General features: G+C 40.2%; 1 protein-coding gene across 3 annotated transcripts in view; it reads left to right on the forward strand.

Moving 5' to 3' along the window:
- The window catches only part of LOC121187038 (cGMP-dependent 3',5'-cyclic phosphodiesterase), a 139,768-nt gene that overhangs the window by 35,007 nt on the left and 82,720 nt on the right, over window positions 1-22,041 (forward strand). Inside the window, exons 1-2 of one of the 3 annotated variants that reach the window (XM_041046088.1) lie at window positions 7,730-7,855; window positions 8,175-8,265. In XM_041046088.1, coding sequence (XP_040902022.1) covers window positions 7,821-7,855; window positions 8,175-8,265 — 126 coding nt within the window. In that variant the 5' untranslated portion in view covers window positions 7,730-7,820. Of the gene's footprint in view, window positions 1-7,729; window positions 7,856-8,174; window positions 8,266-22,041 lie in introns of those variants that run through there. The other 2 variants (XM_041046087.1, XM_041046090.1) reach the window with 2 other exon arrangements.

Below are 22,041 nucleotides of genomic sequence, written 5' to 3' on the forward strand. Positions count from 1 at the left end.
TGTGTGCGTCTGTGTGCCTGAACATTGTTGAGCAGCACATCAGGAAGGAAGCAGTTAACAAGAGACAGGAGGAGAGCTCTCCTTTACACATCAACACAGACATAAACACAGATTTTAATACATTCAGTTATGTTCATAGTGGGATTTTTGGGATGTGCAAAGTGGAAACTGGAGGACATAAACTCTTAAACTTGAATAGGTCATGTCCTCCCCACACCTGTCAGTTTTAGTAAAGAGTGCAGGTAGGAGCAGCTTCTCCAAATTCCTGCAAACACAGATCAGTACCTTGTAAGTACATAGCTATTGCAAGTTGTAACTAAATGGCATTGTTAGGTTTGGTAAATCATTTACTCATGCTTATTAGGCTATCAGTATGACCAAGGTTTAAGATGCCAGGTTGTGAGAAATCCCTTTTACTGCAGTTAGTCCTCCTCCAGACACTTTCTTTGTATGTTTAGCTATCTCTTAGGCTCATTGGGCGACCCCACCAGTGGGTCATCTGACCACTTACCCCTTGGGAAAAAAGCTACCAAGCCACATTCATTCGTTCAATTTATTAACAGCTTACTAAAATTTACAATTGCAGACTCAACAGATTGCTTGAAAATCCCATTATCAATGACTTAGTAGTATTTATAACTGCAGACATGATTTCTTAGTACAGAGTAAGAAGCCCATTTAGTAATGTAACTGGCAGTGAGTCGAACCTTCCAATTATCCATCAAGTCTGCAGCTGTAAATGTTACCGACAAGTCCAGATGCTCTGCAGCCCAACCCAGCGGACCACTGGAAGAGTCCTCCTGATTAATTAAAGTGCTTGCTAAAAAGATGCAAGTGTGATACTGGAGCAGAACCGGCCAAAGGGATTTTTCTCAACCTGGCATATAAATGGCTTCTAACTGATCTATAAGGAATTAGTTAATGTATTAATTATTAGTCATGCTATTAATCAGTGTAAACTCATAGTGGGTACACTCTTAGAAACATATCCGCCAAACCCAGACAAACATAAACACAAGCAGTCTGTGCTCATATCCAACCTGGGAGACAGAATCAAATGCTTATAGGGTTTGTAACCTTATGAACACATTGGAGTCCACCTACAAAAGAGGCATCTGCCTGCTGCTTTCATTTACAACATTTAGTATATTAACTGTAAGGTTGTTGCATAGGTTGAACACAGAAGACACAGCATCCATTCAGAATACGCAAGAAGGAAAGTGTATTTTTATGCGAACATGAACAGAGAAAATACCTCCTGTAATCTAGCTTTCATTGTAAAAATGACCATGATTATGGCCTCCTCAGCTGCGCAGTTCTTAAATAGCTTGTTAAAACAAAGTGATCATGAGTGCAAAGATACAGTTTTTTTTTCCCACTAGGTTTAAACCAGTGCAGTGCTTTAAATCCACTTGAAGCCTCTGTGCATTAGCAGCCACTGACAGTGGCCCTCACATGGATCAAAGAAACAGTTTTGATGTCTTTAGAAACAATTACAGTTTCAGAGTCAGCCCTCACCCAGTCCAGGCTGACTCCAGTTCTTCACGCAGAGGTCACTCAAGTCACAACAGTCTGATCAAAGAACAAAGCCAGCGGAGCATGTGTCCATTTTGCTGCTGGAAGCCCAGGAGAGCTGGCTTGTTCTCTTTTTGCCAGGTCTCACATCCTAAAACAGATCCTCTCTCCCAAGCTCCCTGATGGTTTTATCATCATTACTCCACATGATCAGCAGATTTTACAGCCTGGCAGCATCAAAGATCCACTCTACATTTTGTGCCCTGAACCTTCCCTATGAGTGTTTAAGCACTTACTTACATTGCAAACCAGCGTTTCACTTAGCTCATTCAGAGCCTTAAAAGGTAAATGGACTTTGAGAAAAAAAAAAAAGCTTGATTTCAGACATCAGCAGTGTTAGCAGTGAAACATTAATCAGGTCCAGCTTAGAGTCAGACTCTGAAATGATACAATTAACCTGCTGTTTCCGTCCACCTGCAAGGTGAAACTGTCCCAGATCTGTCCCAGATGAGTATGTGTCTCACATAAACCACACAAATGCAGACAAATACAGTTTGAGTTAATGGTGAATTAGCTCAAAGTGTGTCCTACATACACACACACACACACACAAGGGCACACAAACACATACACAAATATTAACAGATAGAGGAGCCTAGCACTATTGTATTGCTCTGCTGGTGGGATTTCTAAACAGCAGTGGACTGTACAGAGATTTCTATAGAGCAGTAAGGTCTCCTCTCCTCTCCTCTCCTCTTTTTCCATTTTCCTCATCCTCTCATCCGCCCCTACTCCCTTCTCAATGCTGCTGAGATGGACTATAGTTAGGAGACAGTGCGTGTTGGTATGGAAACTGGCTTATAAACTGTTCAGGTTGCCAACGTCCTAGCTCACATAGCAACCACCAACCAGCCTCTCATAATGTTGACGTGAAGCAGCTTTGTGATTTCTGATGAATAGAAGCCAAAAAGGTTTTATCATTTTTTTTGGTGTGTGGATATTCTGCCGGCCATGACACAACGTATAGCTGCTTCAGCAGTGGAGTGCAGGAGTCAAAGTCCTTTTTTCAGAAAGAGCTGGATTTTTAAGGTGACATATCAACGAATATTTGAATGACATGTCATCCACACACCTACCTTAAAATTTGGTTGTGAAATGAGGCACATTCTGCAGTGCTTGAAAAGTATATATTAGTCACTGTAAGACTGGTGCTTAAAAAATGCTTTTCAGGTCATTTGATCAACTGAATCTGAATTTTAAAACACAAAATGGATACCCACCACTTGGAGTTGGAGCACATTTGCAGCAGTGGAATCTAGGCTGCAGTTTCCTTCACATAATAGAACTAGTTCTTCCTCATGATGAAAAATCTTTTTAATGCAGTATGCAACAACATAAATATGTATATCTTCATTATATGTAAAGTTTTCCACATGTGCTATGAATACAGTTTGACCGCAAGGTGAAATATGCAATATGTGAGTTTTCAAAGGACATAAAAATGGCTTTTTATCTTGGTACGTTCACTACACCGTCTGATTTTTTTTCCACATCCCGTTGGCAGTGTTATTGATGCTTGTTGCTTTCAAATTCATTGTTTCAAAGTGCTGCGCCTTACTGAGCAGAGTCAAGTTAACAAATGCATTGCACTGTTGAAATAGGTTATCAATGCAAACAGTACGGCTCACTGTTAAGTGTGTGACTGATTGCGTATGTCTGCGTGACTTTCCAAAGTAGGGTGTGCCGTTGTCACTTTCCTGCTGTTGTTTTACTGCTCATGTTGTTTAATGAAAGTTATGAGCAACAATAAGGTTAAGTAATATTCACACACACGTACACACACACACTCAGATACACACTTTTCTCTAAGCTGTTAGTCATAGACCATGTGGTGACCACTTTTATCCACAGCGCTTTACAGTTCTGTGAGTGCATAGATTTTCAGCATTGACGGTCCCAGCAGGAATCACACCAGTAACCTTTTTTTTTCAGCTTCACGCCTACCTATAGACTTACAGTATATACTTACAGACTGATTAAATAACAGCACAGCGCTCTTTTATAACTCTGCAGTACTACACTTTTCTGTATGGATGCTCTGTGTGTTTTGTATGAAATGGAGACACCACAGTCTCAGCACAGTACAGAGACAGACAGACTGACAGATACTGTAGAAAGATCTCAGCAAAAAATATTTAAATACAGCTACAATGCTTGAAACAATGGTATCAAACACCATGTCATACCTCTTGATACTGTGTGGGACATTTCAGCTTATACCTTATAATTACTTTAGTTATCAATTGTTTATTGCAATGCAGTCATTTAGTACATTTATTTATTATGCAGGTGGCTGTGGTTCAGTTGGTAGTGTGGGCCATTCACTAAAGAGAAGGTTGGTGTTTCGAGCCCCAGCTCCTCTGGTTGAAGTGTCCCTGGGCAAGATACTGACCCCCAAATTGCCCCTGATGTACCCATCAGTGTGTGAATGTGTGTGTGTGTGGTATCTTATAAATGCAGTCCATTTACTGTATTATTACCAGAGCACAATGAAAGATCTTTCAAATGTTCTGCTTTGTATGACCAACCAGACCAAAGCCCGAATTCATACTTCATGCACAGTGGTTCAGATTAGTGTGCAGTGCTGGTTGGATGAATTAGGATTCACTGTACGAGCGTCTTCACCAAACTTTCAGCAGAGTACGTCCAATCTAACATACACTCCCTCTGCAAGCGTGACCGTTTACTTCCTCTTTCTATCTTTTCTGGCTCCTCACACAGCAGAAGCATTTCCCCAAATGCACATTGCTCATCAAGCTGAGCACATTTGTGAAGCGGCCACCTCAAGATGGGAACCACTATTGTTCCACAGAAGAGGCTGTCAGTGGATTTGCAGATCCCATTCAAGCCGTGATGGAGTTGCAATGAAAGAGACACTGATGTGAAATGCTCTCAAAAATTTTCATGTTGTGGAGGATTGGTTTCAAAGAATGCTGCTGATGGTCTTGATTTTAGCAAAGAAAAATAAATAATGAAATGTTAATATATCTTTGGAGTGGCACCTGAAAGGTTGTTCTATCAAGATCAGCCTTTAATCTGTGTGTGATCACGAGTACAATGACCAAATATGTGCTTAAACCTGCATGACAACTGCCGTGCAATTAGCATATTTTAACTATACAGTTAAACTATACAGTTACAGTTATAATACATGTAAAGATAATTAGTTTTACCCAACAATATAATAATCTCCTACTGGCTTTTCTCTGTTTTTATTATTTTTTTCTAAATCTGTCCTTTTTCTTCGGCTCGGTCAGATCAGCAGGAAGAAAGCTGGTCGTGTGGGGGATGAGAGAGGCTCACGTTCAATTGACACCTGTGTGTGTGTGTGTGTGTGTGTGCAGCAGGATGCCGTTAATATAGCTCCACCATTATGTAGATTAGCCCTATTCCCCTGAGTGCACCTTCACCATTTAGAGCTTTCAATCACTCTGCTGCTTTATGGGAGTCAGGACAAAAACACGCAGGTGCACACACACACACACACACACACACACACACACACACACACACACACACACACACACACATATATATATATATATATATATATATATATATATATATATATATATATATAATCACTGTTTTTTATGAACATCATATGCACACATAAAACCATATCACAGCCAAGAACATATCCATATTGACATATACTTATACATAAACAGGCACACACACAGCCGACCAAGGTTACTGGCTTCAACCTCATCAGATTTCAGGTCCATGGCTTGCTAATTATGTTCCTCTGCACTGTAGTTATTCTTTCTGTCTCACAGTGTGTGTGTGCATCCTTGTGTGTGTGACAACTGAGTGAGTAAGTGATCAGAAGGTGGATTTGTGTCTTGATTGCATTTTAGCGGCAACAACAGTCCCCATTTTAATCACAAACTTGGGATCAATACTGTTTTCAGCTGAACCGCGCAGCAGCATCCTGAAGGATGCTTGCGCGCGTGTGTATGTGTGTGTGCGTACGTGCGTGTTTGTGTTTAAAAGGCAGTCTAGATCACAGAGTCCACAGCAGATGAGGAGAGACGTGTCTTTGAGGAGAATTCGCTTTGAACTAACCTATTTTCAGGTGTGCATTTGTACTTCTTCCTGCTTGTGTGTTTTCCTGAGTACATGTAAGGACCTGCTCTCCCACCTAAGTGTGTGTGTGTGTTTGTTTGAGCTCTATCTATGGCAGACAGTACACAATTGATAATATGAACTGTGTGCAGTGCCGATTACCTCTGTATCTTGCTGTTATTAGCCAACACTGGTCAACAGAGTCTGAGGTTCTCTTGTACTGGAATAACCTTTCACCATGTTTACAAAACAGGCATCCTCAGGGTTTTTGTGGGATATTGCCACATTTTATAGGAGAGCACTCACCTCAACATGACCCCATGAACCAAGGATCAACCTCTGACTAGCTGCCCTGTGCCCTGTACCTCTCTCTACCTTTTCATGTGTAAAAGGATTCACAAGACTTTCTGATATTTAAATTTATTCTCATGGTGAAACTGAGAGAAAGAAAACTGTGTGTTTGGCTGCGATAAGCATATCACATCTTGAAACATGCATTAGAGCAAGATTATACAGAATATATATGTGACATTGCAGCACAGGGTAAAAAATGTGTTATAATATTTAAACATGCTTAATTAAGACCCTGATCAAACGTGATTTTGTATGAGTGCTTAAATTTTCAAAGATCCATCATTTATTTCAAGCAATTTCAGCCTCCAGCGAACACGTCACAACAGCGCTTGGTTGTGATTGTTTTTCCAAACAATTAACAGTATCTTCTCCCAGTCAGACCAATTTTCAGCATTTGAACCGAAGCGGCCGAAGCCACAGTGCATTTAAAAAAAAAATTAATAACACAATAATTGGAGCGGTGTTGACTTGATGCTGCTGTTTACAAATTATATTCTCTGTGTGATATGACATGACATTGTGTAAGTTTGCATAGTTGCTGGCAAGCTTGTTTTTAGTAAATGGCTCTGAGGTGTGCTGTCACATTGATGGACTATATTGGACAGTCCTATGCAACCTACGGCTTCATGCTAAATGTCCCGTCACTAGCAATGTCACCTCAGAGAGTCAGCTGTCAGAGGCACACGGCATGCTTCCTGCAGCAGATTGGGGCTGTTATGATAAATCTGCCAGCTTATTAAATGTATAGAGCCGCAGCAGTGGAAATAAATCTTTTAAGTCTTTGATGCATTATAAACATGCATTGTGTGTAAGTGTGTTTCTGTTAGGCTGGTTGTAGAGGTTAAATTAGTTTTCCTCTAGCCTTTGATTTGCCAAAAAAAAGAAAAAGAAATTTGAACATCTACAATTCCCTGACAATAATAGATAAACTTCATCTACCAGTGAAGATTATGTGATATGACTGAATCCTCCAGGGTAGCTAGTAAATGGGTCTAGGGATGACAATCGTTAGGGTTAGATTATAATCATGGTTAAAAGAAACCCAGTTTCCTGGTTATAAGAGATCAGATGTGAGCAGCTGTCTGCAGACACGGCAACGTCGGTGGTTGGTAGAATGCAGCTACTGATGGGCTGCTGATGAGACGCAAAAGCCCAGTGTCAGACGCATTGTACACATGTAGCAGTTTTGCACCAATATAGCAAAAACACAACACAAAGGTTTTCTCACCTTTGCGTCTCACAGACAACAGTCATAATTTGCACAACCCAAAGAATTTGCTTTTCAAGTCATAAACATCAGTTAAAGGCGCCTGAACAAATGGCCAGTGATTGGTGTCTTTTTTTGTGCTGAGGACAAACAAAAAAAGTGTCTTTTTTTGGTGAAAATCAGTAAAATACAAAAGTGAGGAGCTCTACTCATCTGGTTTCATGCTTCCACTGCCTCCCATGTTGTCAAAGTCCACCCTGTACTGCACCTGTAGTGTAGTTTTTTTTATGTGCATATGTATCCTCTTGATAACGGGAAAGTGAAACATGGGGAGGGTTGAGAGAGGCAGTAAGACCCAGAGGAGGAGCGGAGAGAGAGAGGGAGAGAGAGAGAGAGAGAGAGAGAGAGAGAGAGAGAGAGAGAGAGAGAGAGAGGTGGGAGGAGAGAGGAGGAGGGACTGAGTTCACTCTCAGCTCTATGTGTTGCAGCTCGTGGTGTTAGCGCGCCAGTGTGTGTCTCAGCCTGCCGGCGCGAGTGTGTGCATCAGTGCATCGCTGTGTGTGTGAATGTGTGTGTGACTCCAGCGCTCTCTCTGCGTACGACAGGTGGAGATGACATGACTGCGCTCGAGAAGAAGAAAGGGAAGGACCTGTAAGGACTTCACACACCCACACTCACACAGGGAAACACACACACACACACACACAGAGGGAAACACGCTCACCTTTTCCCCTACATTCCCTCACACACACCTTTTGAATTCCTGCAGTCCTCAGTTCAGGAAAAAGATAAGTTGTTGTGTGTGTGTGTGTGTGTGTGTGCGTGTGCACGTGCGCATGCCCGTGTGTGTCTTTTTCCTGCAGCTTTTCACACAGACTGTAACAGCTGACTCCATGTGTGCACAGTGGACAACTCAAACATACAAACAAACTCACACACAGGTCCTGACTGTTGTTTTTGATGCCTGCAGACGCGGTCAGCAAGTGTTTCTGCGTCCTGAGGAGAGTTCAGCTCCAGCTCTGACCACCAGACAGTCCACCACGTTGTCCGAACAACTCCAGGTAGGATTCTCTTCTCTTCTCTTCTCTTCTCTTCTCTTCTCTTCTCTTCTCTTCTCTTCTCTTCTCTTCTCTTCTTTTCTCTTCTCTTCTCTTCTCTTCTCTTCTCTTGTCCATGCTGGCTGAAAAACAGGATGCTATATGCTTCACGCCCTCTTCTCTCTTCCTTTTTCCTTTCAGCTTTTTTTTCTATCATCCTCTTTTGTCCAACCACAGGTAGACTTTGATACATCCACCTCAATATAATCTACTCTCCTGGTTTTCCCTTCAGTCTCAAAATTTTCCTTTTAAAGCCTCCTGTATTCTTGTATTAGTTCCTACGCACACACGCGCGTCTGTCCTCCTCTCTGCCTCTTACAATTCCCCCACCTTACTTGTTTTTGGAACCAATGAACTTTTGTCTGGAGGAGGTAAGTTTCAGCTCCTGTTGCTGCAGCTTTCTATGTTTCTCCATTGACTGAGTCAGTGAGATACTTATTATGACTCGCCTCGGGGTTCTCTGAGTGTGTATGTGTGTGTGCATACAGCCTCTGTGTGTGTTTGTGTGTGTGTGTGTGTGTGTGTGTGCGAGGACTCAGATAAAAGACGGAAAGATAAAACATAAAACAGCCATAAACATGAAAGGGAGGAAATTAAAGACAGTGACATTTTTGTTTGAATGGCAGATGAGTGCTTGTGCACAACCGTCTGTTATATGCTTCTTTGTGTATGTGTGTGTGTGTGTGTGTGTGTGTGTGGCTTTTAGGCTACAAAATTTTTCAGTTGACTTGATGCAATTTGTTCGTGTGGTCCCCAGAGTGGTGAGCCTCATTTTGTTTTTTGTTTTTGTTTGTGTGTGTTTTTGTGTGCTCTGTGTCACATAAGGCGATATCTAAAATTTAAGATTGCTGCTGTCTTGTATCCTCACACGTGCCATCAAGAAGCTGCTTTTGTGTGTGTTTGTGCGCAGTGTGAGTACAAGAGTGTGTTTATGCGTGCGTTTGCATATGTGCTTTATATTGCAGAGGGATTTAATGCTGTTGGCAGCAAAGCAGAAAAAAAATATTTGATTGGCTGCCAGTGTCGACATGTTCTGCTCAGATCCAATTACCTAGACAGATACACACTCACAGAGATGCACGCACGTGTGCACATACACACTGATGACACACAACCACCCCCCCCCCTCCACACACACACACACACACACACATCTGGCTATTCATACATGGAAAAAGATACACATCTTCATACATATATATTACAGTATATACTCTGATATGTATATACTCATGTTACTCTTTGTGCATGTGTGTGTATCTTTATTTATCAACTTAACTCCATCACTTTAAATTTTCAGACGTGTTCTCCCATAATTATAGTCTTTTGTGGGTTGTGAGTAATTGCAATGGCGTACTTGTTTTATTTATTCAACCTTTATTTAGAGAGTCCTGTTTGTTTGCATGTGTGTGTCTCCACGTTTGTGAGTGTGTATCTGTTGTTGTATCTAATGCATGTCTGAGTCAGCCAACATACGCATTTCCTCTGTCAGTTTATGTCACTGAAAGTCTTGTCCTGCTTGTCCTGCAGCATTCCTCACATCCATGTGTGTTTGTGAATGGTTTATTGCCAGTGGCCCGTCGCTGAGGCGTCACCAGTACTGTAAGTGTGTGTCTGTGATTTAACTGCTGGTGAACATGCGGCATGTGCAGCGCCTCCTGCAGGAGCTGCCTGAATTGTAATCACCTCTGCATTGCATTTGTCTCTGATGTGCGTTTAGAGGGACAGTTGTTTTTTTTAAATTAATTTTTCTGACCAGAGAGTTTTGACAGTTTTGTTTCTCTTTTAGTGACGCTATGACTCTGATTTGATGGAAGATATCCATGAATGGAAGCATTTCAGTGTCCATTAATGTCATTAATTCTATCTTTAGGTGTATGCTGTCGTGGTTCTGCACTTCTGTGCATTCGTTTGTACAGTATATGAGTAAAAATGTGTGTGTATGTGTTCATTTGTGGATGCGTGTGAGCCAATGAGGCAGTAAAAGCAGCAGGTTAATCCCTTCTCAGTCTCCAGCAGAACAGATGTGAGGATTAATTTGTCATTGAATTGGAGCTGGTGCTTATGTTCTTGTGTGTTTGTGAGGGAGCGAGTTCTACAAAAAAAAAAAAAAAGAAAGTCTAAAATAAGAGTTAGTGTGGTTCTGATGTATATATTTCATCAACTCGGTGTCTGTGCAAGTTTATGTTTAGGTTTCATAGCTGTTTAGCATTCATGCTTGCTGCATTATGTGTGTCTGTACAGATAGTGTGAGACTCAACAAGTGGCAAGCAACACTTGTGGACAGGTGTGTGTTTGTTCGCCTGTCCTGATCCCCTCAATTCCCCCCGGCTTCAGGACAATTATCTGCATTTGCAATCCTCGTCACGTTGTTATTTAGTTGCACAGATGTCTCTACATTTTATTTCATTTAGAAAAGATGATGTGTTAAAAGCAATGGAAAATTTGGGGCTGAGTATGGAACTTAACAAACACAAGTGCAAGGTACCCACAAGTATGTGTGTGTGTGTTTAGTGTTTGGCATGTGTGTCCAGGAACTCCATACAGTAGTGCCCCAGATAGGTTGACCTTAATGACATGAAAGCGCTGCTGTTGGACGGTGAAGGTTTAGCCTACTAAAGTTTGCACTTTGTAGTTTCATAATTTTCAGTTTTGGGACAGAAGGGAGACTCTGTGCTCTGACCTCACTGCTGGAGGAAAATGAAAAGAGAATTTTCTCATGGGAATTAAAACAAGTGGTACATTGTGATGACTGCTGCATTAGTTGTATGCACACACACTGACGTGTTCATACCTGTTCTTGTGTTGGAACTGTTATTCCGGTCTGACTACAAAGATATGATATTACGGTATGATGCCAGAATACTGTTTCACTTGTTGGTCTGCATACAGTCAGAACACTTAAGGCAATTAATGTTGTTTCTTGTTCTCATAGTGTTTCTCTACTTCTTTTTTCTTGATGTTGTATACAAGCTGTGCATGCTTACCTTTCATCCCGTTATGTAGTCTGATATAGAATATGTGAGCAGGTAGGTGTTCACAGTCTTGCTGAAGGGAAAAACAACAGGACATCCGAGCTATTGATGTAGCTCCTGACAGACTGTTCTTTTGAAGAGTCAAAAATGTATTTTCTTACCCATTTATTTTAACCCGTTTTACACTCTGCCAGTCAACTCGCACACTGAGTGAGAATTTAGTAATTAAAAATGAATGTAAATAGATTCTTTTGGCTCAAGGCGAAGCTTGATTTAAAGCTGCTTAAAAGCAATAACAGTGAGGGATCAGTTCATGAAAAAACATAAACCTGTGGAGCTCCCGCCCATATCCCACATTTTCAGTTTGAAGGGAGACAGTGCTTTTCTTGCCCTCGAGGTCTGACGCGATCAGTTCAGCTTTGTTTTTTCGGTGTGTATTTCCTCTCGTCTGCCCTGCGTTCATCCTTAATGTGAGTAACAGCGGCCTGATGTGCAGGGGTAAGCAGCGTATACAGAGCTTGATAGTCAGCGCTTTTCTTCAAGCTCTCACAGCAGAGGAGCTCATTTTAGGCAAGCAATCAATGCTTAAGATTGAAACAAATCTTCTCCAATGGTAGCAGAGGACTGGTGACCTATGTAGGTAGTCTGCTACTATATTGTTTGTGAAGTGGTGGAGGAGCCACTGCAGGGAAAATAGATTGTAAATCATTTCACATCACCAGGTAACTGTTGTATAAGACGACTCTCAAAAAAAGGGACGTTCATACAGGTGACAGCACAGCATGTCACATGCATGCTCCAAATTTCACCTCAATCACACTTGAAACCATAAACCTGTTATTATAATGATGTAAGTACAGAGTCCTTAAACTCAAGGCAACATAAATACACAGCTCTGGGCATATATAACAAAGGAGAGTGACGGAAAAGAAGACAAGATACCATGCTTTGAATAACATCATTTACAGGCAACAAAAGAGGAGGGTGCACTCCTCCTCTCGGGTTTTATTGCACTGATCATTGGTGGCTTGAATTAAACTATTGGAAGTGGGATCCATAACGTTCCACAATTCCCAACACTGCTCTTTTATTACAAATGTCGAGGGACTCGATGATAACAGGCAAGGCGTGACATGCCTGAGCAGTGGCTGCACCACTCTCTGATGCTGTACTTGACAGCATAAATCGATCACCCCGTTGGTGATGGCTGTAGGCAAACCTGGTGGGTGCATCAGCTGATCCAGAGCACAGCTCTAGTTGGGTGATGTATGTGAACTAGCCATGTGTCATTTTCTCTATTTGATCTGGGAACCTACAATATTATGTCCAGACATATACAGTTTATTGCACCATTAGCATATTGAATGTACCATATGTTCAGCAAACATTATGCTGAACAAATAACTGGTTTATGTTTCTTTGCATGTGTCTGTGCATTTGATTAATTCACATAGATGGATTCAGTCTGGTTGGTCATGATCACAAGTATGTAAATACCCATAAACACTATTTCCTAAATCTCAGACAGTGCTCACACCTATCTCTTGTGTACGTTTCTGTTTTAAATTCAGGGATCGCTCATTTGGTCCTCCATTTGATCATGCTGAGCACAGACCAGTCATTAAAATACCACCCACCTGTGCTACGCATGACAAAAGAAAACCCTCCTCTATGCAGCAAACTAGTGCCGATTCTAGGGCTCTGACAGAGGAGACAAACAGGGCAGGCATCCAACAGCAAACATGATGCATCAATAATCATCTGCTGGATAAAGTACTAAAAAAGTCAGAAGATATCAGCCCTCATATGCAGCTTACGTTTTCTAGATCTGTTCTAGATTAGTAGAGCATACAGGTTTTGCATCTTAGTGAACTTCACAGCACATGACACTGTAAAACAAGACGACATTGCTTTCTATAACAGTCAGGTTTTTTTTTTAATGTGGAAAGATCAAGACCTTAGTCTGGCTCAGCCCATGAGCGTTTACCTGCTATCATCCTGGTTAGGATGTATTCATTTGTAATTTTCCTGTCCTGTAGTGTACAGTGTAAGAGACTCTTCGGTTTGGTGATTTAAGTAGTGATAAGTAGATAAGTAGTGATATCACAAAGTAAAAAATGACCCATAGACATCTGAAAACATGACAAGACCCCTTTCTTGTAAGAGGGGTTACAGGCCAAAAAATTCATTTGGCATGAGTGGAGACATTTAAATTTGATGACCAAAGTTATTACAGTTTTAAGCAATAATTTAATGATAAAAAATGTTATTTAGTTTGTTGCAATTGAAGAATACTGAAGGTCTTTTCTGCTGCTTCTGATTTCCATAACAAAACAATTGACAATTGACTTTCTTGATTTTCCAGACTGCCTCTGTTTTTCCTTTGTTTAGAGATGGTTGTTTGGAACCTTTCTAATGATGAAAAACACAAATGCTTTGTGCCCGCATCGAACTTCACGTCATATTGGGCTAAATTATAGTTCTTTTGTTTATTTGAGCCTCTGTCCTGCTGTGGTGGCCTTTCTCCTGTTGCATGGCTCTCCGTGGCTGAATGATGCAAATCCAAACTCAGGAGAGAGGGTGTTGTACATTATAGGGGCACAGCGGTGTGGCATAATGTGCTGTTGCGGTAGGGTTCAAAGCAAGAAGTTAGAGGAAATTTACACGAGCAGAGACCACTGGGCTTCGCCTGCCACATGACTTTGAATCGCGTATTCTGATAAATGACCACCGACACAAGGGCACCTTCACTTCACAACAACCCTCTGAGAGTGCTGAATACATATACGTGTCTGTGTGTGTCAGATTTAGTGTTTTTCCTTTGATAAATGGACTGTATTATTCAGTGCTGCTGAATTTTATCTCAAGTGGATCCCTGCAGGGTATTGAGCAAGCTCTTTCTCTCTCCTCCTGTGTGTGTGTGTGTGTGTGTGTGTGTGTGTGTGTGTGTGTGTGTGTTTGCGTGCACAGTCCACTATCCCACGTTCACTTATCTCCAGGTAAATATACACTACGGTTGTATATTTGCTGGTGTGCAAGCCTCCTGCTGACTTGCTAAACTCCAAAGAGTACGAGTAGGCATTTGAGTGCTCTCCATTCATTCAGACAGATAGCCAATAATCATGACACATTCACAGTCAGCTGGTTGAGTTAATATAATTAAAAACAAGGCAAGAAAGCACAGGAGCTCACAGACACTGCAGATATGCATTGAGGCAGCATGCGGTGCTGGCAGTGGGTTATTTTTGTCAGTCAGCTTCTTGCTTGTTTGCTTCAGTGTACTTGGTTATTACTGTAATACGATACAATACAGTAGTGGTTCGCAACCTGGCTCCTCCTGCCCACATGTTGAAGAGACCTTGGGCAAGACAACCTAAAACCAGAACCTAAAATTGCTCCTGATGAATAAACCATTTCTTCTTTTTTTCTAAGTGAGCACTGGTTTTGAACCAGTGAAAATGGTCAGTTGTGTCTGTTGGATCATGTGACCACTCCAGAGGTTTTGCTTTCTAGAGAAACTATGGTTTTCTTTGGCGCTAAACACCAGTGTTGCTCCTGTGCTAGCTGTAAATACAGTAGTAAAACAGTAGGAGCAGAACTGTGATTTCTTCAGTGCAAAATAATGCTGTACAAATGCAGACTAAACCAGAGTAACCATTATACAACATGTAGAAACATCAGCTATTATATGTTATTTTTTTAATGCTGATGTGCAGCTCATGCTGTGCAGATGCTTGGATTTGTTGCAAAAGACAAATAATCCTGACCGCATCTCACTAGCTCACAGATTTTGCTACACGTACATGACGTGACTTGCCATTTCTCGAAACTCAAGCTTCATAAAACATCTATCATAACTAGACAACAGAGATACGCAGTGAAGTATGATTATGCAGCCGCATGCTGTATTTCAAAAATCTTCAGTACCTTAGGAGGAATTTGAATTTTCAGAAGTTTGTTTTTGTTGTTTTCTGCTTTGAAAAGTGCAAGCAAAGATCAATGAAGACAAGTGTTTGTGTTTGACCAGTAAAGTGCTGAAAGTTTTATTGTTATGTCAAACTGAAGGAGAAATTATCTTTTCATGTATTGTACAGCCTACTTTACATTAAATGATGTCTGTCACAAGCTAATTCATCCATGGCCTTGGCAGAATAACAATGAAAAAAGGGAACTCATGAGGTGGTTTCATTGGGCTGGAAGGCACATTCACGGCTTCCAGCTAAACAGAAGAAAAAAACACCTGATGAGTCATCATTCACCTCAAGTAGGCAGAGCGAGTTTAGAGAAGTTCTTCTCCTGCAACTATTTCTTAAAGTGATCCCACATCCAAAATGAATGGTTTTTCTAAGCAGGCTTGTAGCTTATTAGTTATTAGCTAGTCTTACGGTCGAAGATCAGTTGTGGTCAATTTGAATTGAGCTTACAATTAAGTCCAATGTGACAAATACCATGGTATGTCTATGCATAAACCTATAGACGTAGGCTTTGTCAGTCCCTTGTTTGCTAATGCTCTTTTCCCAATGTGAAAAAATATGGGCCTCATCCTTAAAAGTGAACATTTTACCTCCTCACATACATTATGTTTCCTGCTGAAAAAGGACACCAATCCTTTCAGTAACAGTTACTGTAAAGTTAGTTGCTCTTTCAGTGGGTACTGTTACAAAAAAGAGAAGAGTTAGTAGAAGAGTTAGGAAAGTGGGGAGAAAAATACAAATAAATTGCCAGTAATGAGGCCTATCATTAGGGAACCCTATAGAGATTTCAGTTGAGACACTGAACATTTATGAACCATCATTATTTGATTAATAGTAACATAATAAGCATGCACACCACAGATCCTCTTTTATATTGTGAGAATGAGAAGGACATTACGTAGTTCAGAAAAATGATATTTACTCTAACTACATATAAAAGTAAATGGAGTTCATCAGGTTGCAAACAAGGAGCAATTATAGACACAGGACCACAGTACATATATAAACATATATCTCACCTTCTCTGAGTCATTCCCACTGCCTATGCTACAGAGATGCAACCTTTTCTTTCTTTCTTTTTTTTTTTTTTTTTTACTTGGCATAAAAAAAAGTTGGAACATTTCTTCGCTGTTTTCTAAGCCAATGTATAAAATCTATCTAAAACTTAAGGTGGGTGGCCTACCCACGCTCCTTTTACTAAAAGAGTAGATGGTTTCTCTTCATCTGGCATTGCTGCAGTAGCTCACTGCCAGTGAGGCCGAGTTAGATAAGGACGTGAGTGCAGAGGCAGTAGAGGGAGGGAGCATGAGTAATACACAGCAACATAAGGGGAGGATAGATAGATAGATAGATAGATATATAGATAGATAGATTCTGAAAAGCAATATAAAGAAGGCAGCAAAAAAGATAAATGTACTTCCAAGCAACCCTGATGAAAAAGGTGCACTTTTCCATTCACTCTTCATTTCCCTCTTAATGTCTCACTGTGTTTTTTGGGGGTTGTTTGTGTGTTTTAGTGCCATTCTTTTTCTGTCCCATTCAATTTGCGGTCCTTCCATTGTGGTAATAGAGCATTACTGAATGGAGACTTGAATAGAGGGGGAGAATAAAAGACAGAGAAGAAAGAAAAGAGCCGAGGAAGTGGGTGAAAGAACAGCGAGGGAAGAGGTGTCAGTGTGTGATTTCCCCGAGGGATTGAACTAAAAGAGAGGGGCGTGTCCCTTTCTCTCTGATTCTCTCACACCTGGTTTGTGTCTGCCTGTGCAAGCAACGTGTGTGTGCTTGTGTGGGTAGATTCACCTACACAGTGTACTCTTGCACTGTGCCACTCCGCAGTATTGACCCTCATGTATTTCTGACATGCTCCAGTTTTCTCATTGGACAGACATTTCAGTCACTTGCCACTCAAACAGAGGTCTGTGTGTGTGTCAGTGTGAGGGTATTAGTGTGTTTAGGTGCATGTGTGTGACAAGCATGTGCACCTATTTGCATGTGTATAGGTTTTTAACGCTTTATATTTGCCTTTTTAGATATCGGTTGACTGGCTTTCTTATTGATCCAGTTTGCACCAATAATGGAGATCGATCTCCTTCCATTTACACACACACACACACACACACATCCCTACACATTCATACACTCAAATTTACACTTCAATTTTCCATAGGCACAGAGGTCAGCCTCCCTCAGGCTTACGTACCTTTTACTCTAAAAGCTCAGCTGTATCAAGAAGGATACATCAAGACATGTGAGTGGCTTTTAGATATCCCTGTGGAAGAACTGACAGTTAACTGAAAGGGAAATATGAGCTTCTATATCTCAGTGGACAGTCAATGTAAAAACTGAGCTGTATTCTGCACGCAAAACTGTCCAACCACTGAAGTCCAGCTTTCTCATCTAAGAAACTGTGTGCAGATTTAAAAAAAAAGTTTGTATGCGCGCACTTGAATTTGATGCTGTCTTGTTAATTCCCACAGTTAACTATAAATACTTAATGCAAAGAACGTCATTAATATTTATATGAATATAAATGTGTTCATTTGTCTATTATTCATGCAAGAAAACCTTTGTAATATAACAATGAAATTGAGGTTTTGGGGGCATATCACATAGCTGCAATGTCCCTCATTTAATTCTGGCCAGGAACCTTAGTCATATGTTACTCTCCCCTCTCTCGCCCCCTCCCCTCCCTTGCCCAAAAAATATCATAAATTTGGTTGTTGCATGGAGCCTGTACTAATTATTCACTGCAATTACTGCATCACCCCTTTTAAGGCAGAATGTAAATCCCATATTCGCGTAGCTTGTTTATCAGACACATACTCTGGGTCCACAAATTGAAGCTGCAGCTGTGTTATTGTAAAGTTTGATCTCTCAAAGCTTTTCTTTTGGTTCGTTTTTGAAAATCGATTTAAATTGCATTCCTGCTAGAATCAGTCACAAACCCTCGCAAAAACCCTGAACAGTTTTTGTCTGAGGAAAAAAAAAGCTTTTGGAAAAGTTTTTACTTAAATAAAAAAATGTAGAGTATAGAAAGCACAAAGGACTTCAGTTATGATGACTTACCCACAGGGAGCAAACAAAATAAACTGAGTAAAAGTACTTTAAAAGTATGGAAATTACAATTTAAAAAACTACGGGGGGTTTACCATGAATTGCAATCAGCCTTGCATTCAGCTCTTTGATATGTGGGTTTTCAAAGCAACAGGAGTCAGCTAACACACACCTCTGCATGGCCAAATCATCTGGGCCCAAAATGTAAGTGTGCCAGTCAGGACAATGATCTGATGAGAGCAGCAATCTGAAAAATTATAACAGCGAACACAAACTGTATTAGCAAAGAGAAATATAAGCCCCTAGTAGAAACTAGCCAAGAGCAACTGATGAAAGCAAAGATGATTTATTAACTTCAAAAAGATCCTTTTTCTGCATTAATGTTATTTTGTCAACCGGCTGTGGACCAGCAGTTGGCCCTGATTAAGATATGAACATACTTGATCCTGACAGACACTGAAATTTTTCATGTCTCTGCTGTCTACTCTCCCATGATGCAACTTGGCAGCTCATTGACCAAGAAAAATGTTAAGCAGTGGCATCTCCATATTAATCTGTCTCATTTGATCCCCTCCTTCACATCTTTTCTTCACTTCCTTTTATTGTCTTTCTCTCTCACACTGTCTATGCTTTAGCTTACTGTGGTTTTTCACTCTGCCTCTTTTTAATGTGCAGACATACCACACACACACTTTTCCTTGACAACTAGATACTCTTGAACTTCTCATAATTACGGTCTGTCCTCTGGAGAGTCTTGCCATGTCGTGTTTCAGGGGCTAGGCCGTTATCCACGTCGAAGTATGTAACTGCTGAACGACTCGACAGGCGTGTAGAACAGTGTGTGTCTACTGTGTCATTCAGCGCTGCTTGAACGCAGCCAAAATGTCAGAGTGATGGTGACGCTCTGTCCGTCTCTTCACTTTGTGTCCTTTCTTTCATGTGAGGCCACATGTGACCTGCATTTTTATCAGAGTTGGACCTTCCAGCTCTTCGCACTCAAACTCATTTAATCAATATTACAGGTACAGCATTAGTGTTTATTAAAATTTGAATAAAACCAGAGCCAAACTGACAGACCCATTCTGTTGACAACATGTAAAAATAATCACAGGCACTGTGGTGGGGGAGACTGAATGGCATAAAACCTAGCTAATGTGTTCCAGCCTTGGCTAATCCTGTTTGACCCTGTAGAGTAACACAGAAGAAGGATTTTTTTTTCTCCACTCATGCCATTTTACATCCACAATTTAATTTAACTAAATGCTTCCTGAGGGCTGTGATATCAAATGAAAAATAAATGACAGAATTAAACCCAGTAAGAGGACTTATGGGCTGCTAACAAAGGAACATACTCACCACACGTTATTTCCAGACCTAAAGCACATAAAGGAGAAAGATTAAAAACTATATGAGATATGAGCAAAAAAAAAAATCATTATTAAATCATCATTATCTCTTTCAGTTATTCTCTCTCAAAATAGACAAACTTCTACACAAGCTTTACCACATTTCCTTTAACTCTCTGCTTTTTTTATACCTGCACCACAGGTGAGCAGTATAAAGGAACATACCATGAACGGCCTGACTGTGATGTAAGTAGTGTGACAGTTTTGTACAAGCATACCCTGATTGAACAAATAAATCTCTATAGTCTATTAAATTCCATGTATCATGATAATTGAGGTTATTGACCTCACTGCATTTCCTCACAGACAGGTCTGCAGAAAATACAAAGTTTTATCCTCATTATATCTAATTAGTAACACATCATTATTTTGGACTTTGATGTTAAGGTTGGCACCATATTGAGCTTATGGTTAACAACCATGGCTGAACTCCAACACGGCAGTGGGAAAATACAACCAAATCACCGGCAAACAAAACATGATTAATTGTAAGATCACAGAGCCAGTCATTTTACTGCCCAGGCAAGTCATCCATAAACAAATTAAACAAGAATGGAGATAATGTTTCACCTTGCCTAATCATGCATGGTCTGACAGGTATATCAAAACACACCAACTACAAGTACACTGTAAAACATTTTGAGCTGGTTCAACTTAAAAAAAAAAAAAAAAAATCCCCTGCTGCCTTCACAAATTATTGTGTTAATTCAACTCAACTTTTGGTGAAAAATTCAACACAACCATGGTTTTTCTTAACATCAAGTTTCAATCATGTATGTTTTCTTTAAACTACTAAAAGAAGGTTTTCTGGAAAGTTTTAACTTTCAAACAGTGCATGCTGGCTAATTCCTGTATGATGTTTTACAGTGTAGATATTCTGGTGCTTTATCTTCAATCATAAGGCTTAGAGGCATTCAAGAAACACATAATCATTGGAATTGTAACTATAATAACTGGCAATTATTTCTTTAAAGGCAAAGATGCACAGTGTCTGTGCCACGCTTCCTTTGAAAGGATAGATTAGCATAAGAAATTGATTTGTGAAACTAAAACAAAATTCTCTTCTTCAGTCTCAGAGAACAGACTAGCTGAGATTACAGGCTAACAGTTATCAACACTTTTAATTTCACCTGCTATACATTTTATGAGACAAATTAACAGCACTGAGATCACCAAGAGTATCAGGCATGATGGTCTTATGATGGTCTCAAAAGCCAGTAAATCGAGTAGCAAGATGTGGAATATATTTTTGACATGCATATTAAAGATGCTGAGCCTACCAGTCCTCTACCTTTTTTTTTTAATACTTATTGAGACACCACATAATCATGCTCTGAGACCCATCAACAGTAAAGTTGCTGCTATTCGCCCAATTAAATAAGATGATGAGATGGTTTTACTGTTATTCATAACTCTGACCGTTTTTCAAAATTAATTAAAACCATTCTTTAGCATCTTCCTGGCGAGAGAATCAGCCCTCGTAGAACTGTCATTCCTTTTACTGAAACAGAGCAGAGGACTGAATACAAATGTATTAACAGACATTTAAAAATGCAATGTCAATATGTGGAATTTTGCCCCACAAAATCAATTTTAAATCAATATCACAGTATTTGCCAAGCTTGTTGAAGATTGAGTTTAAAGTTCATGTAACGTCTGCTGACTGTGAGTGCAAAAACCAGATAAGAGACGAGATGAAAATTCAATTTAGAGCGTGTCAGCAGGTAAAACAAAAAGCACACACACACTCTCCTCGCTGAGAGATGAAACAATGGAGCCTTTGAAACTGAACAGTGGCGGATTATCCTGCTCCACTGACTTTATGATGCAGCCAGCTAAATACTGTGTCCTTGCTGCTGGGTGAGAATCATCATTTTTAGTGTGACTACCTGTGGTTAGTCATCAATTTGTATGTATATTACCCTGCATCAAACATATTTATGAAACATGATTGTGTCATCAAATGTCTCAGGACTGTGGCACAGTAGATTCTGTTGCACCAACACGTGTCACAATGTTGTGCAGTGCAGTTAAATCCAATTACAATAATTTTGTTCTCTGTTTGCAACGTTATATATAAACACACACACACTCACAATTGCACGTGTTTCCTTTTTTTTTTTTGGAAAAAAGAAAACACCATTACACTGGACTGAAATTAGCTACTTTTAGGGCCATCTTTTGGCTTTTACTTGACGTCACCCAGTGACAAAAAACAAACTGTTAAAAACTTGGAGCGACCCAGAAAACTGTGTAATGAGTCAACAGGATGTCAATTGATAGTAGTGTTTTTTTTTTTTCTATTCTACTGCTCTACTTTCTACTTTGTTG

This window comes from Toxotes jaculatrix, chromosome 9 (assembly GCF_017976425.1).
Source record: "Toxotes jaculatrix isolate fToxJac2 chromosome 9, fToxJac2.pri, whole genome shotgun sequence".
Taxonomy (NCBI): domain Eukaryota; kingdom Metazoa; phylum Chordata; class Actinopteri; family Toxotidae; genus Toxotes; species Toxotes jaculatrix.